Source organism: Meleagris gallopavo, chromosome 14 (genome assembly GCF_000146605.3).
Source record: "Meleagris gallopavo isolate NT-WF06-2002-E0010 breed Aviagen turkey brand Nicholas breeding stock chromosome 14, Turkey_5.1, whole genome shotgun sequence".
Classification (NCBI taxonomy): domain Eukaryota; kingdom Metazoa; phylum Chordata; class Aves; order Galliformes; family Phasianidae; genus Meleagris; species Meleagris gallopavo.
The window spans coordinates 18,095,081-18,122,756 of NC_015024.2; the positions used below are offsets into that span (position 1 = coordinate 18,095,081).

At 45.4% G+C, this 27,676-nt stretch overlaps 1 protein-coding gene across 4 annotated transcripts in view; it reads left to right on the forward strand.

Annotated features, from left to right (window-relative positions):
- The first annotated feature begins 1,859 nt into the window (after positions 1 to 1,859).
- ITPR1 (inositol 1,4,5-trisphosphate receptor type 1) overlaps positions 1,860 to 27,676 on the forward strand; it is a 147,719-nt gene continuing 121,902 nt past the window's right edge. For 2 of the 4 annotated variants that reach the window (XM_019620244.2, XM_019620245.2), the window contains exons 1-3: positions 1,861 to 1,879; positions 9,099 to 9,206; positions 12,942 to 13,012. In XM_019620244.2, coding sequence (XP_019475789.2) covers positions 9,115 to 9,206; positions 12,942 to 13,012 — 163 coding nt within the window. In that variant the 5' untranslated portion in view covers positions 1,861 to 1,879; positions 9,099 to 9,114. Of the gene's footprint in view, positions 1,880 to 9,098; positions 9,207 to 10,291; positions 10,403 to 12,941; positions 13,013 to 27,676 lie in introns of all 4 variants that reach the window. The other 2 variants (XM_019620242.2, XM_019620243.2) reach the window with 2 other exon arrangements.

Consider the following 27,676-nt stretch of genomic DNA (forward strand, 5'->3'; position numbering starts at 1 on the left):
GTGCCTTGGGGCAGGAGGGATGCAGGACCCTATGGAGGGTGGAAGGGAAGCAGCTCACAAAGCAGCTTAGGGAGATCGAAGGGGCTTAGAGCTGGGAAGTGGTGTGCTGGGAGAAAGTTATGTAAATGCAGCAGTTCCGTCATAGTGTGGCTGTGATATTAATCTGGGTACATAAATATCTTCCTTATGGAATGTTCCAAATGAGTTTCTGCTTCTTGACGTAATACTTTCACTTATTCCTATTGCTTCAGTAGCTTTTTATTGTGTAATAGTGCAGAAGATGAGTGGAAAGAACTCTGAGCAGTTCTGTACGGCCCCTGTATTGAGCCTGAGTGCACACAGGTGCTGATTTACAGGTGATGTAAGGCAGAGAACTCCAAAGCTCACTGGCAGATCCTATCCGTGTCTGTGGTGACTCAGAGTGGTTCCATCACGCATCTCCTGTTTGGGAAACTGTAGCTCCAACTGGAATGAAGCTGCAGAATTGAGCTGTGTGTTCTGAACCTAGCTGTGGTTTTGGTGAAGCCTATCAAAACTTGCATGAGAACCAACTTATTTTTCCTTCCTAACAGTGCTGTATAGTGAGGAAAAAAAAGTCACTGTAGACCTGGGCAAGTTAACCCTGTAAGGAGAAAAATGTGTGAGAAGTGTGTGGAAGCAGGCGTTCCTTTGCTGGCACACAGCTTGCAGCAGTGTAACTCCGTCCCCGTGTGCCAGAACGCTCCCTGCAGGGGTGGAGCAGAGAGCTCAGAGTTTCTGCTTCTCCCATCACTGCTGAACTGATCTACAAAGGCTGGTAAAAGGCTCTGAGAAGCCAATTTTTGGATTAGGATGTTACAGTGTTTCTGCTGTTGGAGTAACCTGATGCTGAGTTACAGGGAAAAAGGCCTGGATGCTGAATCCGGATACAATGATGCGTACTTAAAGGATTCATTGCTCTCCTCATCCCTGCCCTGTGCAGGGTGCGTGAAGGCAGAAGGCAGTGATCTCTGTCCATGTACATGCAAGAAATTTGATCACAGTAGGCCAAAAACATATGCTGCCAGAGGGCTGTGGCTTTTTTTTTTTTAATAATTTCTGGGAATTGCTTAGCAGCAGTTTAGTATGAAAGTTCAACAAATATTTGGTTTGCATCTTGGCAAACTCTTTTCTCCTCTTGAAAAATTCAGGAAGTTCTGAAGAAAGAAATGTTAATTGTAGAATTGTGGTCTGTGCCCTGTTTGCAGCCCAGGCAGACATAGGGGCAGATGCTGCTTGCTGATGGTGCTTGATCTAAAGGGTTAAATGAAAACTGATGTATCTTCTGATGGGAATAATCAGCGTTGGCCACTCCTCCATCTGCAAGGGTTAAGCAGATTCAGTTGCTGATGCTCTTTATGAGATAAGTTGGTACAGTATTTCAGAACTTTGCTTCGGAAGAATGACTCGTGCTTGAGTTCTAGATGATTGCTGGGAGGCCAATGTGTTCACCCAGCCCGAGAGCTTGAGCCTCCCCTGCACTGCAGCCACAGTGGCTGGGTTTTTTGGGTCAGGAGGGTGCAAAGTAGGTCCCCTGGCCACCAGTGGTTGCCCACGTGCTGGTCATGTGCTGGCAGGGGCTCCTCCTCCCCGGCGCCTTGTCCCAGGCACTTGGGCTCTCTCTGCAGACCTGGCTGCCTGCTGAGGTGTCCAGGAGGGAAGGAGCCAGCTCACCCCATAGGGCTGCTGCAGCTGCGAGCCGGGCACGACTCAAGTCTTCAGCTGGAGAGCCCTGCTAGGGGAAGAGAAGCGTTGGCACTGCTGCCAGTGGGGACCTGAAGCTACCAGGAGCCATCCTGCAGAGCCCAATCCTGGAAGGAGACTCCAGCGATACCATGGAGGGCAGAGAACCTCCGCCAAGGTAAAGGAGGAGGTGGGAAATACAGCACTCAGGATAGGTGAAAGAGTTGTATGAGACAGTCTGGGGAGATGCACAGGCAGAAGAAAAATGCTCCCCTAGATGGAGAGAGCATTGTATTTGCCAGAAGCTTGCATCTCTTGAAGAAAGAAGTGTGGGCTGTAGGAAGCAGCCCATTGAGAGTGAGTTCTGGTAGGTGTATGGCTATGCAGAGTGCAATATTCTGTGTGTTTTCCTGGCCAGGCTTCAGTGGATGCTGTAAACCATGCTCGCTCTCCTTATCCCTGACATTGGTTGCTCTATTTCTTTTGGCATGTTCCAAGTCTCTCCTAATAAAATATTCTGAAAACACTGTGTGCTCGTAGGGCTTCACCAGGAAGCTGGCATCTAGGCTGCTTTCTCCCACCAAGTCTAGAGCCAGTAAATATGGGCTTCAGTAAACGTCAAATTCAGCAAATGCTGCCCACTTCTAATGGAATTAAAAAGTTGCTGTCAGGTCACATTTGATTTGAAACTTTAGAAATGATTTGTTCCCTGACAGCGCATCTCTGATAGGTGCTCTTTTTTGGCTCCTGCCTGTCAGTGGGATCTGTCAGCTGCGTTTCTGACATCAGCCTGATGGCCGTGGTGGGAGATGCCTGTCACAGCATTCTGCTGCCCGCTGCCTTGTTAGGGGTGTTCGGATGGGTTTTCTGTCATGGCCTGGTGGCTGTTTGCCCACCTGGCTGCTCTGGACGAGTAAAAATAATCAGTGTCATGCATATTGGTTGTGTGGAGGATGTTCTTGAGGCTAAGGTTGACAAAATGTGTTCCTTTATGTTTCTTCCTTTTCATTAAATCATGCTTCAGTGCATCTGTTAAGTATTACCTTCTGAGTAACTTTCTAATTGTAATGGCAACTGTAAATAAATTGATTTATCTGCTCAGCAGTGAAAAGTATGGCTAGAACGCAATTAACTTGGCCATTGTCATGCTGGATGAATTTAAGAGATGTGCAGTGAGTGCAAGGAGCGCTTTATTGGCTCTGGGCTCAGCCTGGTGTGTGCCCTGTGCTATAAGTCCTGTGTGCTGCTGCATCCTTCTCCTCATCCTCCTCCTGCAAGCTATAGAAAAATCTGCCGTGTTTTAAGCATTAAGACTAAAAAATACTTTCTCTGAGAAAGTGCATTTCTCCTTTTTAATCTAACAGTTCATCAAAAGAAAACTTGTCCGTGGACAGCAGGCTTCTGGACATGAGAGGCTGCAGTTAAATGGAAAACAAGATCGTGTGGTAGATAAACAGACCGTGCTGATATCTTTTAAAATGTGTAATCTGTAAAATGACAACACCTGTCCCTGCTGTTGGAGCCTGCAGCCTTTGCTCCGTGGCCCAGCCCTGCTGCTTTCCCTTCCCCACTGGGCTGTGTGTGCTATGGTCTGTTAAGCCAGGCTTTGAAAGTGGCAGTGCTGCATTTTGCAGCCCCAGAAGAGTGATTATTCACTGGGTGATCTTTAAAAAGGACGCTTCCTCCTTGCTTTAGCTGCTTTAATGGAATTCTTACGAGCCTTTCTCACAGCCCTCGGGGAGGAAACCTTCCTTCATTCTTTTTTCAATTGAAATAAAAATGGGGGACAGAAGCTTTTTTGTTTCAGTTTTTATGACAGGACTCGCACCTGTAAAAATAGATACCAAATGCTGGGAGGATCCCATCTCAAGCATTGGAAGTCATTAGAAAAGTGTATGTTAGGAGCAACGTTGGATTGAGGCTATAGGTCCGACGTGTGGATCGGATCATCTTCTCGTGAAGCTTCAATTTGCAGAGGTGCTCCAGCACCCAACTTTCACTTAAACCCTGGGAGGCCAGGAGCGATTGGAAGTAATCTGCATGGCCTGACTCAGAAATATCAGGGGCACAGTTCTGCTTGATTCTATCCCTTAGGTGTGCGTGGTCTGCTGGGTTCCCATCTGACCAAGTCTTTGTGATGCTGGTGGTGCCCGTTAAGTGAGGGGAGTCCTCGTATGCATGGTGATGGCTTTTGCCATTAAGCAGTCCTTTGTTTGCTTCCTAGCTTTTGTTGTCTCTGCTCTTAAAAAAACGGATTTCTTTTCTGTTAAAAACCAAACCTGAACTTTGGCTGCGGAGCTTCCTGTCTGCAGCATTAACCTGAAGCAGTGCAGCACAGTTTGAGATCTGATTCTTACCTAAACAGTCTAAATAGGGAAGAAGACTTTGATAAAGTGCTGCCCCAGTTTCTGAAAAGTACGTATAAGATCACAAGTCTCTATTTAATTGAGCAATAAACCACAGTGAAAGTATGATAATAGAGAACTGAGCACATCATGGGACCACAAGGCACAGCGAGGAGCTTTCTTGTTCAAAATAAACATTATTAGAGCCATCTTCAAAAGATAAAGTCATTTGTGTCGCAGTTGCTGGAAATCTGCTGTCAGTGATGAGACTTATTGGGTCTTGTTTATTTTACAAATAGGATTTGCAGTCATGGGTTAGAGTATTAAAATCCCACACAAAGCAGATGCATGAGACGTGGTATCTGCAAAATAGCTTGAAATTCTTTGAGAAGCCTTTCAGTGCTCAGTTGCTGAAGGCAAGGAATAGCATCCTGCAGGAGTTTTGTTCCCATCCGTAAGGAGGAACTCCAAACAGGACCTCAACTCTTGCTCAAGGAAAACAAACCTCCAGCATTGCTCTGAAGCCTGCTTGCTTCTGAGTGTGGAGATTGGGATGAATGATGGGAGAAATTAGTATGATATGTTTACAAAGCAGTTGCATTTCCTATTCCGAGATCTTCAAAAAGCAGATGTCTCATTAAGGTATTTGATATGTAACAGTCAGTTTGATTTCTAAGTGTTTTCACTGCTAATTCTGCTTTAACTGCCATTATGAAGTGTGTTTGCATGGGAACACGAGTTGAAATCTCCCAGCTGAGATTCAGTGACAGTATCAAACTTGCTGTAGCTGAACCAAGGTCATTGGGCTGAGCACATGGCCTGCCTGTGCTGTTCCTACTTGTTGGCATTCACTGTGTGCAGTGCAGCCCATTTTAAGGGAGCGCAAGATGGAATCTGTATGGATGTGACCAGAAATGGGCTCTGTGTTTCCTACAGTTGCTGTCCCATCACAGACCAGGCATCAAAGCAGCACGGAGCAGCAGGGCAATGCTCATGCTAAAGCTCTGGAGGTGTTCCCTTTGCTTCCTGGATTTAGCTAATGCACTCTCATATCCGATCCTATGCATCAAAGCTATAGGAGGGCAGAATGACTTTGAGAGGTGCACCTTGCAGATTCTGTGGGGTTCTGTATTTGTTATTTGTGTTTATCTTCTTAAATAGGGACTTAGTTTTGTTTTCCTGTGCAGATAAATTGTGCATGAAGTGTATCTGAAGACACACTGGTTTTTACGTAGATGATAGGCGGGTTGAAGTCATTGCCTACATAATTGGACGAATTTTAGCTGTCAGGGCTTAAAAAGAGAAATAGTAGGAAGTGTTCATCTTTGAGGTGTTTTTCTGTGCTCATGGGTAAATACAGCCAACTTCCCAAGGCAATAGCCTACCTCTAGTTCATATTCCATTTCTCATCTTAAGCATTGCAAAGTTTGTCGATATTCCTCCTTTTCCCCCAAAGCAGAAGAGCCTTTGTCTTCTTTAACAACGCATGTTGCTGCTGCCCACCATGCAGCCATCTGCATTACAAACCTCCAACACGTGTCTGCAGAACCCCAGCTCACCTTTTCTGTGCCCGTATGCCTGCATTGCTGCGCTGCTGTCATCTCCTGACCTTCCATTTGTTAAGGAGTTTTACTTCAGCGTTGATGACGACATGACAGAGCTGACAGGAGTTGGTTCTACTAGTGCCCTTGGGGTCCTCCCCTCTAGTAATAATCAATGGCTTTTGGCACTGGCGTATCTAAAATAAACAAATTTCGGAGTGAGGCTTATGTTTATCTACAGAGCACAATTGCTTTTTGAGCAGTGATTTTACTTTGAACACCACCACAGGCTGTGCATGCGGGAATCCCCATCCCTTTTCCTCTGGGGTCACTGCTGCCAGCCTGTGCCCAGTGCTGCGGATCCCACGTGTGGGAAGGTCTGTGTGCCCCGGCTGTGCTGTGTGCATGGCTGTGTGCCCAGGCTAACAGCTTTTCCCTCGTTGCTCCCCGATGTAGGGAACCCACAGACCTCCATACAGGTGAGATTTTGGGGTCACGCTGACAACCAGTTGGTTTGACAGGGTTTTCAAGCTGGTCACCTGGGAACGTTGCTTTCGAAAAGCTTAGAATGGTTTTTTTGGTCTCGGATATCCTAATTGTCCTAAGACTCAAAGGTGAGAAGTATCAATTTCTGTTAGTTTAACGCAAATAACTGATTAACCAGCGGACTAATTTTGTTAGGCGTCACTAGTCCTTGGGAGGAGGCTAGGAAAGCAGCTGACAACTAAACAGAGCTGCTTTGGAAATGATTCCCTTCATGTGTGACCACGATGTGGGTCACTCAGCCCCTCGCCCCACCTGCTGGAACCTGGGGGGAAATGCCGAGTGGGAAATAGTTACTGCGATGCCAAAATCTGACTGCACATCCTTAGGCCTGCCTCTGTTCAGTGAATAGGGATATCAGGGTTTGTTGGTTTGGGGGGTTTTTTTGTTTGTTTGTTTTTTCCCAGAGGAAAAATTGATTTCCACCAGAAAAGAATAATTGTGACCTGCATGTTTTCTTGGAAACTGCTTTGGTGAACATCTGCCTCTTCCAAAGGAAAATAATGCAGTCCTGGGAAGTAATTCCTGCTGAAAGGGATTCTTACCTGCCGTGGTAAAACGGAGGAGTTAAGAGCTAGAAATGCAGTGTGTGTAGTGATGCTGCAACACTCCACAGCCCCAAGGCTCCGAAGTATCAGAAATCAGTGCAAGTGTACGAGCAGAGCGGGCATTGTGCCCCCAGAATTACCACGCTTTCTCTATGCCTGGCTACTCCTCGCTTGGGGTCTGTTAGCTTAAGGCAGAGCTTTCATTCTGAGGATCTGAAAGCTTGTTTTGTAAGAAGTTCTTGTAGTTAACTTCCAAGTCAGGAAATCGGGAAAGCTGAGATTCTGGTGATGCTTATTCAGTCTCTCTGTTATTTCTGATGTTTTCTGGCATGTATTTTAAAATAGATAGTGATGGTTTCTGTCCACTTATGAAGAGGGAAGGGAAGTTGTTTTTTTTTTTTTTCCTACATAGAGGGTGGTGAGGCACTGGAACAGGTTGCCCAAGGAGGCTGTGGATGCCCCATCCCTGCAGGCACTCAAGGCCAGGCTGGATGTGGCTCTGGGCAGCCTGGGCTGCTGGTTGGTGACCTGCACACAGCGGGGGGTTGGAACTGGATGATCTCTGAGGTCCTTTTCAACCCAGGCCATTCTGTGATTCTGTGATCTGGGCTCTGTAGCATATGCAGTGGCTGAAGGACTTGGCACTAAGCAGGCAACCTGAAGCCAAACGCTGCTTCTGTGCATGCAGGTTTGATTTCAGAGGAGCTGAGATTTCTCACTCCGCAACTCTGCATGTGATCTTGGCCTGTTCTCGTTTGGGTTTTTCTTGGTTGTTTTTTATTTTTTTTGTTTTGGTTTCAACTGTACAAGAGGCACAATGACTTACAGCCATGAGAATGTCCAACACATGTTTTGGCTTAACAACTACGTTTATTTCCCCCCACCCCAACGCTTTGGGGCCAGGCAGTGAGGAGGGATGGCTGTTTGCAGCTTTGCAGAAGAGAAGTGCAGCCTTTGTTTTTTGCCAGCACTGTGGTATCTGCTGTGTATTATCAGCATTAACTTTTAAATCCCTTGAATCTGTCCTCGTTGATCTCCAGCCTTGCTTAATAAACTTGAGCCTTACACCTTTGGTAAACAAGTTAATACTCAATGAAAAAGGATATCTACCCCACACGCATGTCAGGGCTGAGCTCTGTATCAGCATAATTTCCTGCTGCGTATCTCCTGATGGTAGATCGCTTGGAGTTGATTTTGGTGTGTCGTGCTTGATGTGAGGGAGGGTGGACGTGTTTGCAGCTATTTTTCCTTGCAGTCCTGTCCTGGGCTTTGCCCTTTGGAGCATCACCGACCTGCGGGAGTGAGCAGCTCAGGGTGATTCAGTGCTGCCTGCTGGTAGGAGGCTCATGGGCAGAGAGCTTAACTCAGTGTTTTGAGGTTGGTGATCAAACGCCACAGCTTAGGAACGTCTCCAAGAAACCAGTAAATGGCTTTTGAAAGGACATCTTTGAAAACTCTCTGGTCGGGCTTCTTTTTATCAGGGCTCCTGTTGTTTGTCTCTCCCTGTTGCTGCGGCAGATGGAAATTTGCTGTTCTGTATTTGTTTAAATGGCAGGTAAGTCCTGCATTCAGCCCAGGATTTAGGGCTTTGAAGAAAATAATGGTGTTCTTAATGCTGCAGAAGCTGTCGAGGCTGAGTCGTGGCCCCTCTGCCTTATGTTTGTTTTTAAACAGGATTGAACGTTCTTCATTTCACGGGGATTTGGCTCCTTCATATGTCATTTAAAGTATTTGTCCCTGAAAAATCTGAAGCTTTACATTTTCAGATGTGAAATCCATTGTGGGGCATATTGAGTGGGTCTTGCTGTAATGCCCTATTTGCAGCAGCAGCTCTGGGTGCATGGCTCACCCCAGCATTCCTGTGGGTGACAGAAGCTGTTCCTTTCCAACTCCAACGATTTCTATGGTTCTGTGAATCATGGCACTGTTTTACATTACTATTCCTGTGAGTGCTATTTCAGCACGCCGGAGGACCTTTAAATACACTCATACCTACCTCTCATTGTGGCGGAAGTGTTTTAGGCGGAGATACGGGCTGTAATACAGATGGTACAAGTAATGGAACTTAAACCGAAGCACTCTTCCTCCTTTTTTCCCTCTTGCATGGGATGAGACACGCTGGCACGCCTGGTGTGAGGTATCTGTGAACATCTGTGGGGTAGGATATGGCTTCTAGAGAAACAACCCATGCTTCATGGGGTCCCAGCAGCCTGCTGTTTTCCCCTAGCTTATTTTTCTAAGCAGGCATTTTGGCGTGCTGTGTTACCTGACATGCCTTGATACCTGAAATTCCAACATGGGAGCGTGTCCAGTTTTCCAGACAAATAAACATAAAGAGTCCTATTGTTGTAACCTTCAGTGATTTGTATGGAGAAATCATTCTACCTAATAAGTAGTAATGTTTCACTTTATTCTTCTAGGGGCTCTAAGCCAGAGATGACCGACAAGATGTCGAGCTTCCTTCATATTGGAGATATTTGTTCTCTCTATGCAGAGGGCTCAACCAATGGATTTATTAGCACTTTGGGGTAAGAACAGCTGTTCTCTTGTACAAAACACGTGTAAGAACTAACAGAGCTCAATCAGCTGTCATGGGCCCGACTTCCAGGCAATGCTGGGCAAAGCCAAGTTGTGTTCTGTACAGATCTTGCCCTAAGTTTAAAAATGGCCTGAAATAAATATTGCAAGTTAGATTTCTTGGGAGGATGAAGGACATATCGATGGCTGTGATGTGGTGTTAATGTACTTGGTGGGGAGGAAGAAGCTTTCCAAGGTTAAGCTGTGGGTAGAGGGAGTGAATGAAAGTAAATGACTTTCATGTTGTCTGTCCCATGTCCATCCGTGTGTCCTGTCCTGTCCCTTCCTGCCCGCCCCAGTCAGGAACAGATAGGCCCCAATACTGATTGGAAAAACGAACAGCAATGTGTGTGTAGGCGTCGGAAAAACAAAATTGAAAACCCTGAGCCAAACCGTTCATACACCACCGAGTTACCGCTATGACTAGTTGTGTCTTGTCCTACGGTGTTTGAGGTTTCTCAGAAAAACAAAATTGTACTTCTTCAGTCAGAGGAGAACATTTTCAATCTTTTGGCAACAGCCAGCCACCCTGGAGCTGTGCTGGGAGCCGTGCTGTGCCTGCTCCTGTGCCCTGAGCTTCCTCACACAGCTCCTCTGTGCTGTCTTCTGCAAAACCATCTGAGCAGGTGCTCTGTAGGAGAGTGCCTCTCGAGCAGGAAGACATGCATCCCACCTCATTCAGCAGAAAGTAGTCCTTCACATAGGAAGGCTCTGCAGAGAAACCACAGAACTGAAATGTAGCTTTGACACGAGTGACGGGGTTATGTTTGGTTCTGCTCAACTACCGCTTCAGAGAAATCTCTCAGAATGTTGGAAGCTGGCAGCGGAGCCATGTATGAGTTTGGAAGAGCTTCCAGGGGGCTGGATGAGATGCAGGCACATCTGCCACCTGGTTTTAAAGCAGTGGGAAATTAGTGGGAGGGAAATAGTGTGGCACATTGCTGTGTTCTTCGGTAATGAGTAGCAAAGAAGCAACCAGAAAGCTTGATGATGTGGTGAGTGGGCACACGCACAACATGCTCTTTCTCATTTCCAGTAGCCGTAAGGGCCTCAGGGTGGGTACAGTGACAGCAAATTTTTTGATGCCTACTGTCCAGATGCATCTGATAAATGAAGCTCCCAAGCAGGGTACAAAGACAGCATCCTGGTAAGTCTCTCAGCAGGAAACAATGGGCTGGAATCTCATCACAGTGACTCCAAACTAACTTGTAGGTTTAGTCCTCTAGCTATTAGGATTCTGGAAAATAAGGGGGCAGAGAAGGAAGCAGACACTGAAGATGCACCATGATCTATTATAGGAAAGAGAAGAAAATATGGGATGCTGCCAGAAGGGAAAGAAGGTATGATAAAAGCAAGGGAATGTAGTAAGTAGGGTTGGTTGAATAGTATTTGGCAAATGTATTTGACAAATTTCCCAGGTACTCGTCAAATATGAGATGCACACTGTGCAGTATTCGATCGGCTGCGTAACTGGCCAAATACTATCTGCTGAAAACTGGCAAAATGAACTGAGCAATACTATACATTTGGCTTTTTTATTCCTAGTATTGAAGCAAGTTTGGCAGTAGATAATTCCAAAACAAGTAGAAAGTTGTTATGTTTAATCCTATACAGTGCATGATGAACATTATGCAGTGGCTGTGGCTTTTATGGCATTGCTGAGCAGATATTTTTCACCATGGGTAGTCCTTTTAGACGTTACAGGCCCAAAGCACCTATTTGTTTTAGGCTCGATGAGATGTTCCGATGGCAGATTTGAAGATCCCTCAGCATTACAAGCATCCTCGTTAATTCGATTAGTACTGTTTTAAGGTAACAGCATTATAGAATGGCCACACATCTTCTGAGCCTAATTTGAGCCAGAAATCCCAATTGCTATGTGAAACATGAAATGCATTATCATCTTAATAAGCCTTCATAATCAAATTAGCTTTGTCCCATATTTAATTTAGTCTTTGTCCTGGAGAAAATTAAAGAACCAAAGAGAAGATTCAGTGTAATTGTGCTTTATACCATGTGGAGTTCTGACAGTCTTATGTCATAACGATGTGTAATGACTTGTTCATGTGGCTAATGAAGGTTGAGAAACAGATACTGCTCTACATTCTAATGTCATTTTAGCCGAATAACTCTCTTTGAAGAGTGTTCCTATTTAATATTCCTATGACGTGACTTGTTTAATCAGGACTTTACTCTTGCTGTTTCCCAAACTCAGTGCTGTCATCACTATGATTGCTAGCATACAAAATATCCTCTTCTGTGCTTTGTACCTTGTGAAGTTATTTTCTTAGTAATTTGGGAAGCTCCTCTTTACTTTCAATTGAATCTCAGGATGAGAGGGATATGCACTGCACTGAGAGTAACTGTATGGGGGGTTCTCAGAGTAACCCATTTGACTTTCAGTACCTTTTGGCCATTCGTTCACTAGAAGCAGGTGTTTCAGTGAGCTCAGATATTAGTGCTGTCATTCTGGTTGGAGCACGTGCATGTTTGTATAATACCAAACAGGGAGAAAATCCATGGGGAAAAAGCAACTTACTCTGAATGTTTGCATTTGCAAATCTTAGATGCATAGAACTGTCGAGTCCACTTAGTCTCTCTGATCTCTTAATTCTTATGCACTTCTTGACTTTCCGTAACTGTTGTCTCCAGATGCTCCCTGCATGTAACCGGCCTCTGCAAGGAACAACTCTCATATTCTAGATCTCAATCTCTTTCTCAAGTTGATCCTGCATGAGAATGGACCTCTCAAACCTCTAAGACCTCTGAGTTTTATGTTCTACTTCTGTGTAGAAAGCCTCTTTGACAGATTGGTTTTAAGGGGCCAAATTGTATGACTGAACGTCAAATCAGAAACAACAGAATATTTGGTCACAGTTGCATTCCTCGCAATTTGGAAATATTGTTTGATAATGGAGCAGCTCCACGTTGACACAGCATGCTTGGAGCAGAGCAGTGATGACAAGTGCCTCTTAAATGTTGAATGTACTCTGTGGGCTTTGCGCTGACCCTCCAGGTTTTTGGGTGTATTTCTGTTGCCAGCGTGTGTTCACAGGAGAAGCTCTGTGCTGGCGTTTCCTATTCGGATCTCTTGGGTTCACTTATCCGATTCACTTCCTTTCTGCTAAAGCAGGAGGAGGTTAGTTTTGCCCTCCTGACTTTGCTAGTGTTTATGACTGGGAAGCAGGAGGGTGTATTTATGCCTTCCTATCTCCTGAGGGTCAATTTTTACTGTGGCAGTTGGTGCTTCTGCCTTTCTTGACACTTGAGGAGAGCCCTGTAATCAGTGTCCAGTTCACCCGGTCACATTGTCCTGTTCTGTCTTTTAATGCAAACACAATTACACCATTATTCAAATCTGTCCAAGAGGCAATAATTGTTTTAAGGCTGTTTATCACTCAACTAGAATATGGGCTGTTCTGTCTGCACCTCAAGGAGGGGACAGAAAGCAGATGCAGTTTGCAGGAGCAATTACTTACTTATTGTCCCACCTATCTAGAAGCATAGCTCTGGGCAACAGTAGAAATTAGCTGCATGCTTCTTAGAGAGATTTGGCATTTGGGCAATGTCTTCTGCTGAAGTGGCCACTCGGATATTTATTGTGGATAAACCATTTGGTTTTGCTAGCAAAGATGCAAGCTATTGCAAAGGAAAAGAATCTTACTTGATTTCTCATTTCTTTGCAGCCTTGTGGATGACCGGTGTGTTGTACAGCCAGAAGCAGGTGACCTAAATAACCCACCCAAAAAGTTCAGAGGTGAGTTCGCTAGGCTGTTTGTTACCATCCAGGTGGAAGAAGTCCTTCATTTTGTGCAAACTGTTTTTATTTCTATGGAATATTTTAGCGTTGCAGTCTTCCACAAAGGGCAACTCGTAAGGGGGGGGGTGGGAAAAGTACGTGTGTGAATGTCTGTGAATCAAATTGAGCTGTGGGACGTGAGGGCTCTGCGAGGGGTGGCTGCAAATGGGGTCTGGCTTTCACATCTGTCCTACCAGAATGTCCTGGTAAGTTTCAGTTCTCTTTCCAGAGAGTAATTTGCACACTGATGATTCAGGTATTGAAGAGGCAACCTGGAGAAACTTAAGAAGTCATTGTTAAGCTCTCCAGAACAAGGATGGTGATATTACATTATCTGGAGCACTAACTAGGCAATCAAATCAAGAAACAAATCCAGATCTGACTGAAATGACTGGGCGTAGAAGAGATTGGGGACAAGGTGGGGGGTGGAAGAGAAAGGGAAGGGGTGGAGAGAGAGAAAAGCAATTATTTCTAGCATGGTTTAGGAACTGCAAGTACAAAGAAACATTTGTTTGGCATAAAATGTTGTTGGACTTTGTAAAAGTTCTCATGTTACTTATAAATTATACATTGAGAAAGAATGGTATGAACCTTTTCCAACCTTTGTAGTCACTTCACTAAAGCTTTCGTGGGGAAGTTTATGCTTAATGGTAAATGGCAACAGAAGTCATAAAATTTTAGCAGGCATTTCAGTTGTTTATACGTGTGCTTTGTAAGCGTGGCTCAAGATAAAAACGCTTTCTGCACTAATATATTTGGAAGAGATGATGATGAAATTTATCTCACCATCTTTAACACAAGTGGAAAATGTCCCTTTTTTATGGTGAAGCAGAGGCACTCAGACGCGTGTGGGGGTGTTGTCTGTGACAGAGTCAGGAACTACAGCCCTGCCTCTTCAGTCCACGTGTTTTAAGGGCACCTTCCAAAAATACCTTCCTTGCAAACAGAACACAGCCTTCCCTAAGGTATTTGTCTGAACAGCATCACTTACTTTGGGGATATAAAGCAACAGTGGGCATCTGGTGGTTGCAGTTCAGCAATCCCAGAATTTTGTTCCCACATACTTGAGGTTCAGACTTGCTTGCTTTGGGAAGGCCGGAGGAGGGGTGGGACCTAGGTGTGTGCTGAAATTGGTGTGAAATGCTGGCAGCATTAACTGAGGAATAACTTCTGGAGATCTTGTTAGTGCAGGACCAAAGTGCGTCAAATGGCGGTGACTGACATTACAGCTTTGGAAAGGCACAGTACTGGGAAAATGCTCTGTGCTATAACCCGGCTTCTGGTGCCACGAGATCCCCCTTGCAATGAGCTGTGCTTGAAGTTCACTGTGTTTGTGTGTCAGTAAATCACTCCTTGCAGAATGCTGACTTTGTGTTGGGCTGAGAACACGAGGGAAGCCCAGAGTGCATGTGGAGCAGCAGCGCGGCTGGAGCTGGGAGCGATGGAGCCCGTCAGCCTGCTGCAGGGAACCAGAGGTGTCCTGAGGACACCAGGGCTGCTTTCATTGGCAGAGCTGTGGTAAAAATAGGTGGAGAGATTTGTCTGCTGGTGGTGGAGCACGGGAAGGGAGAGAGTGCTGGAGGCTGAGTGAGGAGGGATGGAGCTCGGGTCAGGGTTCAAGGTGCAGAGTAAGAGCATAACGGGGGAGGAAAAGAAGGGCAGAAAGAAATAGAGGACGTGTTAGATGGAAAAACCTGAAGTACCAAGCTGGAAAGCAGTAATAGGCCTTAAAACTCAAAGTTATTAGTTCAACACACTGAAGTTGCAATGATGGTTAACCAGTAGTTGTTGCACATATTAAATGCTATTATGTCTTCTTTCCTTAGAATATTACAGGAGTGCTTGGAGATGTGCGAGCTCATTTTTCTCTCTTCCTTTTCCCACCCCTCCCCAGACGCAGACGGCACCCAGAGTGGTTTGAGGTTGGGTGGTGATTACAGTCTGTGAGATTTCAGTGATTTTTTTTTTTTTCTTGGCTTTCGGGACCACTTTAAATGATGCTGTGGTTTGGTTTGTTTGTGTTTGTTTGTGTTTGGTTTCCTTTTTTTTTTTTTTTTTTAAAGTTCCAGTGCATCTCCGTGTCTTCACCTTCAACTAATTCCATTAAAAACCCCTAAAACTCCTTGCAAAATATAGGACTCGAGAGTTCCATTCACTAGTGTTTCTTTTTTAAAATGTTGATATGAAAATTCATGGGGAAGTAAATGGTTTGTCTGAATACACTGTGTGCAGATGAGATTCCTGGAAGAAATCCTAGTTGTGGAAGTCTCCAAAAAAAGTAAGTATGACGACTCCTTAGTTATCTGCACTGCTTTGAACAAAAAAAGACATTTTACTTATTTTATACAGCTGGAATTGATGCTCAGTCTGCTGCCTGTGAGTATGACCGTGCATCCAAGCAGTGACTGTAAATGAACATGCCTGGGAGACGCATGGATTTATGTGGAAAGTATGAACTAGAGCTGACCCTCCAGCCAGGTTAAAAGCAGCACAGTATTTCATTAGGAATGACTTGAGCTTAAATGCACAGAGACAGATTGCTGCTTTGCGAATGAAACGGGTCAGACCTGGCAGCAGTGGCAAAGCAGAGGCCGGGGCTGCAGCCACTGGATCTGCTCTGTTTGCTTGGATGTACTTTCACAGAGGCTTCGTTGGTGTTCATTTTGGATGGGAGCGCAGCAGTGTGCGAAGCCCAGCGTGTTTGCTTGATGCGAGACAGCGGTGGTGCAGTGAGGCAGCCCGTCTGCCAGCAGCTTGTGGCAGCTCTGTGTTTGGGGCACGCAGTTTGCTGGGCCCTGCAGTGCTGCAGGAAGCGGGACGTTGATGGGTTAACTCCTCCAACAGCCACCTCCTTCCAGAGCGCTGTTTTAGTAGTTGCTGGGCAACACGCTTTTTTTGGCAAGATGTTCAAGGAATGAACCCATATCTCTTAGACTTAAAATACCCTCATGGAGAAGCAGAAGACAAGATTCAAATTCTGTTTGTTCTTTTGATCCTAATCCACACTGTATGGTCTTGGTGAGCACTGCTGTCAGGAAGCAGCTGCCCTGTTTGTCTGGCACTGCCACGGCCCTGCTGGGGCAAGGGCTTCAAGCTGCAAGCTCACCTTCAGCACAGGCATGGCCTGGGCTCTGCAGAGAGGCTTTAACACAGAAGTTTTATGTACATATGTGCACATACCAATTCTTCTGATGGATTTCTCTTAAATTTGCACTGTGCTCTGCACTGGTTGAAGTCAGTGCTCCTCCATCGCAGAAATGTTTGAGGGCTGTTCTTAGCTTTGCCATTAGTGGTGTGTGCATGGAATTTATGCAGTGGTGATACAGGCGGTGGGGTTGGATGATTTATGTGTGTACCTCCTTATTCACCCCTATTCAACTGATGCAGACTGGTTTGTGGCTCAGCGTTAGAACTGAGGCTGAGGGAATTGGCAGTTAGAGGGTCGCATACTCAGCTTTCCAAACACTTTAGAATGTGAAATAATCAAGCTAAAATAAACACTCAGACTCCTCTGCCTCTTAGCGTAGCAAAAACATTAGCAGTGCACGAAAGTGCACTTGTTAGGTGGTAAGGTAGGTCAGCTCTGTCCCTGTACTCATCAGAATAATTTTCAGCAGTGTAAGCCCCAAGGTATTGTGTGTTTGGCTTCGGTTAAGTGGGCAGCCTGAAATCCTTGCTCCCCACATACCTGTGCATGTTGTTCTGTGTTTAATCTGCTGAAAGCCATTATATCAGCTCAGATTGCTTTTTAAACTTTGATGTAGAATAATCTGAAGTGGGTGACCTGTGTGTGCACTGCCTGAGTTGGAGTGGGTGCTCTGCAGAGCGGAGCTGGTTCCAGGGCTGACCGTGGGACAAGAAACGTGCTGGGCATGGCTGCATGGCCAGGCTCAGCTGTCTTTTTCTCTTGGAATGAGAGACTTGTAACGCTGGTGAAATGCGTGGATGTATTAACTAAAAGGTGTCTTTAAAATGCCTGAACTCGTGTCTAAACGGGGCCTTTTCACCCTGATAACAGTGCGTTAACAGATGCAATTGCGGAATTCCTTTTTTGTTCCAGGCAGAATGTTTGGAAGTGCCTGAGTGCGGCCTTGAAAGCTTAGCATGGCTGCCTGGAAGAGCACTGTGCAGGGTGCTACGGAGTTGTGACTCCTCTGTTCTGTGCTGCCCGAGTCAGACTGAAATGCACGTGCTGAGTACCAAAGCTGAACACCAAGTGGGACAGCAGCAGTGAGCACCTGCTTATCTGACTTCTCTGTTTTCCCAAAGAGGCAAATGTCATGCAAAGAAGAACTGATGCTAAGGGCACTGATAAGATGTAGTGGAAAATCAAAAGAAACTTCAAGATTAGAATGATGGATGAGGGAAAGAAGGAAAATAGAGTCTAATATTGTGCCTATAGCATCTTTAAGACTGAAGTATTGGTCACTTATTGCTGGAAGAATATATCTTGCAGAAGGATACTGTTAAATATCTGCGATACGTTTTCACGGGCTTGATGAGGAATCTTTTAGTATGAGTTGAAGTATTTATATAACTGTACCAGAAAACTGCCAACTGTGGGTACGCCTTTGAATTTGATGCCCTTTATCTGATCAAGAAATCCTGAACACTGCCTCTAAAATGTGAATTTTTAGCCCACTGCATCCTACATACAAGCAGATGTTAAGACAATTGTCACAGTGGCATTTAGAGCTTTCAAAAAACTGGAAAGACAGAAATGTTGTGTTTGTAATGTGCTTTGTATCTGCTGAAGCTTGAAAGTTTCTGAGAAGGAATCCAAACTGAGAGCTGCTGCAGCGCATGCAGGAGCACACCCAACATCCTCCCACCCTTCCCAGGCAGCAGGCAGGCAAGGTGCAGTGCTTTCCTGAACACCTCATTCCCAAACATCTGCTGTATCCTATTGCTGGGGTAGCAAGGCCACAGTGGAGGAAAGGTTTGTGTGGTACAGCTTACAAGACAGTCTTTTTAATTTGGCACAAGAAAAGAGCTGTAGGCACTGAGCAGGAAGAGGAGATGGGGCTGCTCGGCTTCTGAGGCACACACTGAGCACTGGCTGAGCTGAGTTTGCGTGCTGGTCTGTGCTTGGTGTGCTGTGGTTAAGCAGCTGTCTGCCAGCTCCTGGGGTAAGTGCTTTCATCTTAGATGTTTTGCATCTAGATGAAGGCAGAGCGAAGCCCCTTTGAAATATAAAGTGGCCATTAATATGGTTAACTGGAATGCTGCGTGGATGGCACAGTCTGTTGGCTCAGGTACTGCGAACGAACGGGAAGAGTTGGATTCTGAGGTCCCACTGTGAGGTTTTATGATCCGTGTGCTTCGTTTGCCTGTCTAAAATATGTGGGTATAGGTTCTGTGCTGCTGAAGCAGTAGATGGGAGAACCAGGCAGTGCAGTGACCACATACTGAAAATGAGAAATAAGCAGAGTTCTGGTTCAAATGCTCATCCTTTCTCAACAGCTTTCACAGGTCAGAGCTTTTTCCCCTGTGGAAAGTTCAGCCTATTTCAGGTAGGATCAAGGGAGGCATTGCCAAAAAGCAATGCTTAGCTATTAAGTAGAACAGTGCTGTTAATAAACCTAGCCCCAACCTTGTAGACAAAAGAATACTGTGGCTTTGTTGCCATAGTTTCAGTGCAAAATCTGACCTTAGCTACAATAACATTCGGTTAGAAAGAACTAGCTAATCAGTTTTCTAAAATTAGTGTGTTCCCTAGTACATAAGCCAGTATGAACAGGATATTTAATGAAATATTATACTTAGTCACAAGAGCCCAAGGGAGTGAAATGCCTTAATGAATTGTGGGGGTGGGGTGACATTGGTACATATCTTTTAATATAACAAAGTTATCAAAATTTGTGGCTTGCTTAAAATTTAGGGTATTTCAACAGTTGTGTTCCATATACTTTACTCTGTTTCTTCTGAAAGCTTTTGCTCTGTTCTGTAAGCTGTGAAGACTGAGATGCTAGTGGCCTTCATCAGTACTGAGAATCCATGTGCTGCTGCCAGAGGACCTTCAGGGAAACTGCAGGCTTATTGCCAGCACTTCTGGCTGGGAGAACCCGAGTGCTGTAGAGGTGGAGGGGTCTTACACAGAAAGGTGCAAATACTAAAGCAGATGGGTCGAGTCAGCAGTGAGAGGTTTGTGGGGAAAGAACTGTGTATGTATTGGAAGAGAAACAGGTGTTAGGAATGAGACCAGCCCTTCCCCAGTTGGCTAGAGTGAAGTTTTCTTATGTGTAAGTTGTTGGTTTTTTGGGGTATAAATATGAAAAAAATGCAAATCTGGGGGAGATTAATCAAGCTGGTGGTACCTCTGCAGCTGTAAGTCTGGGAAGTAATGCTGGCAGTGATTCAGTTTGTCTGAGAGCAGTCGGAAAATGAGAATGGTGAGGCCTTGGATGAGCATAGCAAGCAATAAAAATGGGCTGTAGTGAAAGCCAGACCCTGTCCGGGTGTCTACAGCGAGCAGCCTGTGACATCTGCATCTTCCTCTGTTCCCATATGGCTGCTGGAGATTGAATGCTCCTTCATTTCCATTGCAGGATTTGGGTTCCTCTTTCAGGACGGTCTTGCCATTCAAACTTCTGCCTCTGTGCTCATCACCAGGTTAGAGCAGAAGCAGTGCCTGGAACAGTTCGGGGAAGCAGAGGCCTGGGGAGCCTCCGGACAGCTAACTGCTGTCCCCTTATTGTGAAAGTCAGAGCCTTCAGGCTGTCACGTCTCATGGGAATGTTTCAGATACTGGAATAGCCATTACAGATTGATGCTAAATGCAGTGTTCCTGGAAAATTTTATTTCAATGAAATGTGTATTATTCAGTCCATTAGGAGATACTTGAGTTACAGTTAAGTTTGTACCTAATTTGTGAAAATACTTGGTGTTGATTTCTCATATTGGCAATTACTGTGTTTTGATTATGTAACTTACAGAAGTTCAGTGAAAACAGAACTCCTTGTATTTCAGGTGAGGAATCTTTCCGTGGCTCTCAGTCCGATGCTTGGAGTAAGGAATCACATCCACGCTCCACGGCCGGCAGAGAAGCAGTGACACTGCTCAAAGCACTGCTGCAGGATTTGCTCCTGCTTTAGCTGGAACAGATTATCTCTGGTTCAGATTTTATTAAGGGTACAAAACGCTTTGCTATGCAAAAACAATCTGGTAGCACTTAGACCTCGTATTCAGTGAATGTCAGCCCTTCTGCTTGTTGAAGTTAAAAATTATACAAGGGAAAAAATAAGCACAGGACTTGCAGGCATGAGGAAGTGAGAACTGGATGAGAGAGTAGCCATCCTGAAAAGGAAAAAATCTTGGCTCTATCCACAGAAATCCTTCCCCCTTCATAGCAGCACGTGGTCCCCAACCAGCACCAGCTAACTTTAACCAGCCCAGGAAGGCAGGGTTTGGGAGGGACGGTGCCCCGCAGCCTTTGGGACCGGGGTACGAGCAGAGTTGTTTGTGTTAGGGATTCCAGCCCAGGACTGCTCCTTAGGCTGTAAAGCTGGGGCTTGTTTTCTAAGAAACAAGAATAAATCTCAGTATTATTAGAATGTAATCAGTCTCTCTGTGCAAAGAGGAAATGTTTGCTTCCCTCCCTGTAGACTCCGCAGTGAATTGTTAGAGCCTGAACATGCTGGGATAGTGAGCGTGTCCAGAGAGGACTGAGCTGGAGTTCTGGCTCACTTCAGAAAGCAGGAATGGTGGTACTGATCTGATGAATGCTCCATCAGCCCCGTGTACAGATTTGGATTAATCAGCACCAAAGGTTTCAGAGCAGGGCTGAAGAACGATGTGGTGAATTTATGGTGACACAGATCGAGAAGAGTCTTGGCTGTCTGTGATGAAGCCAAATTTCAGCATTCTTCTGCTCCTTCCTGTAGATGCTCCTTTCCAAGGCATCCAGCTACCTTTTGTTCTTCGTTCATATCTCATAACTTCAATATTGTGCAAAAGTTGTGTCTTGGAATTTGTTGGCTTCTGTTTTTCAGAAACATACTGATTTAAAAGCAAGTATGTTATCCCGTACTTGTATGATCACAACAGAGTGATGCTGGAAAGCCAACAGAACTTGTAGTACTGGACTGCAGGAGGAACTTGGTTACTGAGTTTTTCTGGGAAACAGGAATTGTGCCCCTTCACTGGGGGCTGCAGGAGCATCTGGCTAGGGCTGCAGGCACTGTGTGCTCATGGCCCAACACCACACAGCACATCCATCTTCCATGCTTCAAACAGCAGTGCCAGCACCCTGCAAGCTGATGTCTTAAGGACTGGAGGATAAAGTCTGAAGGCAACGCAGGCCTTAAAGATAGCTATTGCTGCTGAATGCTAAAATAGGCAGAAAATTGATACCCTCCTACTCCTTGTCAGGCAGATGGCCCTGGTCATAAAGAATGACAACAAGGAGAAGATCCTTCAAATATGATTTACAAGTTCTAATTTCAAATATGCTTTTTTTTTTTTTCCCCATATGCTATCAGTTGTGTTCTTAAAGGTTTTGTGTTGTGGGAATTTGGGATAAATAATCTATGGAGTGGTAGCTTCAGTACTTGATTTCCCTTCAGTAAAAGTAGCAAATCAACCTCGGAAAGAGGAAGAACTGACAATTTCATCCTTATCCAATATTCCCTACTTCTTTGTGTGGTTATTGTATATCACAGCATTAGTGCTGAAATATGGGACAACTTGACAAATGATAATTCTGCATTTGGGTCAGAATTTGTCTGCAGAGAGTCATTTGGAATTTAACAGCTTATCCATCTTCTGGTCTCCTTATAGGTAGAGTGTGTGTGAATGTATATTTATATAAGTATACATAAAAAAATATAAAATTCCCTATACATATACCCTCCTCTTGCATTTTTATATTTATGGAGTACCGCATATGAGCATCCACTAGGATTTCACATCAGCATCTTCTAACCTTGATATTATGGCTGGCACTTAGTTTTCTAATTTTTCTGGTGCAAAAATCAAAGGGTGATTTCATATTTAATTGCTCTTAATGTTTAGCCGAAGTTACTTTGAATGGTCAGCAACAATCGCCATGGCTTTTTGGTCCTCCCATTCCCAGTGCTCACAAGCAGCTTTGAAGACCTCAGAGGCACGTGGCTCTGAGAAAATGTTTCTATGATGAGAACAAGTGTGAGTAATTAGTGCTTTGTTTCTACGAAATGTTTGATAGAGGGAAGCCCTCCGCTGTGTTGCAGCTCAGCTCATTTCAGTTGGTGCGGACGTGGCCTGAGCAATGGCTGCAGCAACGGGGTGATGGTGGCAGTCGGTTTGGTGAGGGCTGTGGGAAGATGCCCTCGGATGAGGCTGTGTGGAGGGGAGGCTGTTTGTGGGCAGGGAGACTCTCACGTAACTGTTGAAAAGAACAGGAAAACGTGTGAGTTTTTCACTTTCTGAAATTCAAAGGGAAAAAGAAACAAACCAAAACTGTGGGGAAAGCTGTGAAAGTTCTTAGAGAAATAAGTCAGAAAAAGCAATTCTTTTTTCAGACATTTTCGGGGAGGGGGAATTGCTGTTCTCAGAAAGCGCTTTCTTCCAGCTTTGTGCTGAAGCTTTCACTATGGAAATATCTGTGCTATAGTGAGAATCTTTGTGAGCCTTTGCTAGGCCTGTTGGGCCCAAAATGCTTTTGTCTGATTACAGGGAGAGGATTAAATGGAGCTGTCAACTGACCGTGCAAAACTAATTCCACCTCGCTGTGCCATGCTGTCCCTCTAGGTGCCCCCGACGTATGCATTTCCTGTGTTCTGTACTGTGCAGGAAGTGCTGGATCTGCTTGTCTGCCCTGTGTTGCTGTAAGTACAGTGAGCCTGCTCCTTGCCTTAATGGCCTGCTGCTGCTGTAGCTGTAAAAGCACAGCGGCAAGAAATGGGAAGAGATTTGTTAATGGTACAGTTTTGGTTTTATCTTTTAAATAAAGAGCTGAACGCTAAACCCTCAGATTAGTCCCACAGATCCATTGCTGCAGACGTTTGTGCTCACTGTGTGCCATCCCTGGCCTGCAGGAGTATCTCTGGGGCATAGATCCTGGTCACCAAGCAGTTAACTGCTTTGAAGAGCGATGCCGTGCTTGTGCAGAGTTTAAATTATGGCTAATACAGGATTAAAATTAAACATTGTGTTGGGAACTAGACATCAAAGTACTTGGGGGGGAAAAAAAAAGTGGCAGGAAAATGAACTGCAGCCTTAGACTTAAAAACCCAGTAACTTTAAAAGACTAACTTTTATCCTTCAGTGATTTGAAGTGCCTGTCACTCGAGTTCCTTCCCTCAAGTCGTAGTTAAAGGCTCATTTCAGAAAACCACAGTGACTCAGCTGCTCTGAATATCTCAGCTAGCATGTGGCTCTTGCTGGAAGCCCGAAGATTTTCTTCCACCTCCGAAGATGGTTTTTATTGGTGGATACATTATTGGAAGAATCTTTTGCACTATGCTAATTTTAAACATAATTTAAATATTTAGACTTTTAAAGAAGTATAAAGGCATCGTACTCTGGTATTGCTAAGTAGAAAGGAGGGCATTTATTTATAAATACTTACTGTTTTGCAAATACAAAGTTATGTTTATCTAGATTTTTTTCCATCATTTCCAAGTGACTGCTCCATAAACATGCTAGGATTTATTGCCATGTAATCCGGGATTATTCTGATCTCTGCTGAAGAATTGAAAACAAGTTTCTTGCATTTTTTTCTTCAACTCAGCTAGAAGAAATGAGCAGTGTTTGACCTCCTGAGATCTGTGTCACACGGGGTCATCGGTGGACATCTCCGCATCAAGTTGAATTGCACCTTGTTCTGGCTGTGAGCCTGGATAAATCCCCTGTGTATCTGTCCTGTGCTCCTCCCTACAGCCCTGCGCCTTCAGGACAGTGCCTGCTGTTGGAGTGGCGGTGTGCTGGGAGGTGGTACTGGACAGCTCTTTGAAATTGGTTGTGTGTCCTGGTGAGAGATGTTTCCATATGTGTTAAGGGGAAGATTTTATCAATCTGCAGATTGTATAGGAAGAAACTATGTCCATCTACACTTCGATGTGGTAGGGTTGCAATATTTCTTTTCATCTTCATGTAGTGGACAGAAGCCCAAGGGAGCTGTGGGTACATGATGTTGGACGGATACTTGTAGTAACGAAAGAAAGGAAGCTGTGTGATGGAACACACCTTCTATAAGAGACAGCGACCTGCAGGGTGACTTCTTCAGCAGTCTGCATCAGGCAGTATCCTGTGTGGGTTTCTGTGCTTTACAGGCTGGGCAAGCAGCTGTCAGGCTGGGCTTGGTGCACTGATGTGCAGTTAGTCCAATCTCAATTGAAATTTCAGCAACTGACTGAATTGCAGAAGGCGATGATTCCTGATTGCTAATATTGTTCCAGTGCTAGATCTGAGGGCACAAATGATCCCTTTTTCTCTCTATTTCCCTGCGGTACGCAGAAGTGTTGCCATGGAGGAGAGCGTGGGGCGGCGTGGGCAGGAGCAGCTGCTTCGGGCCACGGAAGGCTGGGGGAGGAGAATGGGAAGAGCTGCACGAATCTGCTCCTGCAAACGGTCCTGAGAGCTCCGTGCTGCCAAGAGTTGGGTGCGATCGTCGGGAGAAGCTTTGAAGGCATGTAGGGATCTTTGAAGAGCAAGTTGGCATTCTCCATGCTGGTGGGCAGGGAGACGATGGCAGAACCGATGTGAGGGCACTTCATGGCCCCCTGGGCTTGGTCAAGGTTGTCTTGGCATTGCTCTGCGCCTCTGTGTATTTGGAGAAATGCTGCTTTTCAGTGGTGTGGCTCTTAGAGTGTCTGCTTATAGATGCTTCTGCTGTTCTACAGTGCCAGTATCACATGTCAAAAAGGAAAGTGTATCTGAAAGAAGGGCATAAACCTGACGTTGATCTGGGTGTAGAGGCTGGAACATCTGACACCAACAGCCGGGAAGCATTTTTAGTGTGATTATGATACAAATAACAGTTGAAAAAAAGAGTGATTGTAACAAAGGAAAGAAGAGCGAGGAGCCAGCAATGTTGAAAGATTTCAGTGCCATTATTCTGAACTTTAAGTTTGTCACTGCTTTGTGGCTACTGATGGTGTCTGTGATCCAGGAGGGCTCCTTGCTGACTGCACTGATGCAGGCGTGGGATGTGGGATCTCAGTTGGGGATACAGCTGGTGTTACTTAATAACCCTTCCCATGATGGACCGTGATGGACGGGCTGTCCATCACTCTGAATCCAGCTTTCTTTGGCACTGATTGATGTGTTGTCATTATGTCAGTAAGGCAGATAAAATATGGCTTAAAACACTGAAAATGCTTACTTATTTGTGTATAAGGAAATTTGGAAAATGGATCTAGCATGAAGTAGCTTGAATAAATTGATTCTTCTCCAGACTTTTCAGAAACAAGTGCAAGTCAGATGCGTGTGGCCCCAATGTTGGGGCAGTCATTTGGTGCTTCCCTGGGCAGTGCCCATGCATTGCTGTTGTGGTCTGTGGGCTTCGCATAGATTCCGTCCCCAGAATCAACTGAAGGCTGGGAAAAAACACTTGGATCTAAAGTGTGTGCATTGAATGCTAAGGAAAAGCTTTACCTGGGTCGTAGCTTTAGCTAGGCAAGGGTTATATCATCACTTTTTCCCCTCCCCTTCTTTAGCTAACAGTGTTGCTGTGAAGGCCTCCAGCTGTGCCCAAGACACACTGATGTGCAGATTCACTCATCTCTTTGCAGCTGGCAGAAGAGGGGACCGAAATGAATGGATATGTTGATTCACAAAGGCTGTGGGAAGGCACCAATTAATAGGCTTTGAAACTCATTGACTGGTAAATATTGTGTTCTTGAGGCTAAATAGGTTTGGGAAGCAGGCTGTGCTGGGGCTGAGCATGCAGATGGGTGCTCCTTGCCTGGTGTTGCTGTAGCACTGGTGTCACTGCTGCAGGGTCAGTGGGAGCCGGGCATTAGCAGAGGGGAGTCCCTGGAGCACGGGGGAGAGGAGCACCTCTTGGGTTTGTGCAGCTCCTGCAGCAGAGTTGAAGAAGTTGGGAATTCTATTGCTTGCATGCTTTTGTGAATGTGTCAACATCATGCTGGGTTTGGGTTCACCTTTGTCTCAAACGGTCCAGTCAAAAGAGGCAGGAGTTCTCATGTAACATTATGGCACCTAAATCCAAACTTCTAGCTCTGCTTAGCTGGACAAGGAGTTAAAGAAAAGAGCCTTAAACTTTCCCTTTAAGGGATGTTTTAGGTCCTTGTTTTCCTGTATTAAATTTCAGCTCAGTCTCTTTTGAAGTTGAAAAAAAGGACAGTGTTCTGCTCATCTTCGTCCAGTAGCACGAGGGCAGCTCTGTACAGCAGGGTGAGGCACGTGGCAGCCCTGCACTCACTGTGCTGTGCAGGCTTTTGCTCTTGCCTGTCTCACTGCACCAAGTGCAGGGCGCTGCAGATGACGGCAAGTTGCCCCATCAGCACCTCTGCCCAGGCGTAATCAATAGGGATTCTGTAGCTTGTTTGGGATGATGGCATTGCATTAAAAACCAAGGAAAAATCCCGTAAGAATGGAGCGTAGGCTCCCGCAGGCTGGGACAAATGCCTGTGAGCCTCTGCTGGCAGGCTGCGCTTCCGCTCCTGCTTTCTGCACATTTGTTCTTCCCATTTGCAACCCGGTCCAGTGCAATGGGCTGATTCGCCTTTCTGCTGTCCAGCTGTCTGACTTTAATACAACGTGGGTTTGCTGCTTTGGCTCAGAGCTTTCACTCGCCTTATTTGGTCAAGTAGTGCTGTTTGGCTGTTCCTGGAAGGGGCTGCTTTACTAGTTTAGAACTATTTTCCACTTTCATTTTTGATCTCTGAAGCTGTGGATTTTGTTCCAGCAGCAGCGCTGGCAGAGCTTAACTCTCTGCACTAGCTGAATATTGTACGCTGTAGAAGTGCTCCAAGTGTTTTGTCCTGCGCTGCAGCACACTGCTGTGCTGCTGCAGGCAGTTTGGGCAGATGACATACATGGCTGCACTTGCACTTACAGTATGCACAGCATAATCGTCAGCATAATCTGCTTTTTAAAACAGCAGTCGGTGTGCAATCTTCAGTGCTAAGGCTGTGCCATTGAGGGTTCAGCCAGATTTAAATGAGCTGCATGATTTGTTGGTGTGCTGTGTGCTCTGTTCCTGAGCAGAGGAGTGGCAAACATGAAGGAGGGAGCTAGGCAGATTGGGAGGCATCGCTCGATGGGCTTCAGCAAGAGCATCTCTGGTCCCCTGCCAAAAGGAGGGTGACTGTTTAAAGTAGAGACAGGGAGAGGGCCTCAGTAAGTGAGGTGAAAGATTCAGCCAAGCACAGGAACAGGAAGTGAGGAATAAAGCTTTTACACTGGGAAAATGGATGGAGACACTGGTGTTAAACCCTATGTGCGTGAGACTGGAGCTCAGCTCAGCAGCATGGCTGATCTGTTCAAATCCAGGATGTTGTTTCCTATAATTAAGGCAGGTCTGGCTTATTTTGTTGTTATTCCATTTTTCTTTGCTTTGCTAAGCCCTGCACATAGTGCTGCTTAAGTCCATCCATCACCCATTTATTGGAAATTGGAACATCTGCGTGGCAGCACCTTATGGGTACTGCTCTGTGCCATGCTGCTGGTAGGTTT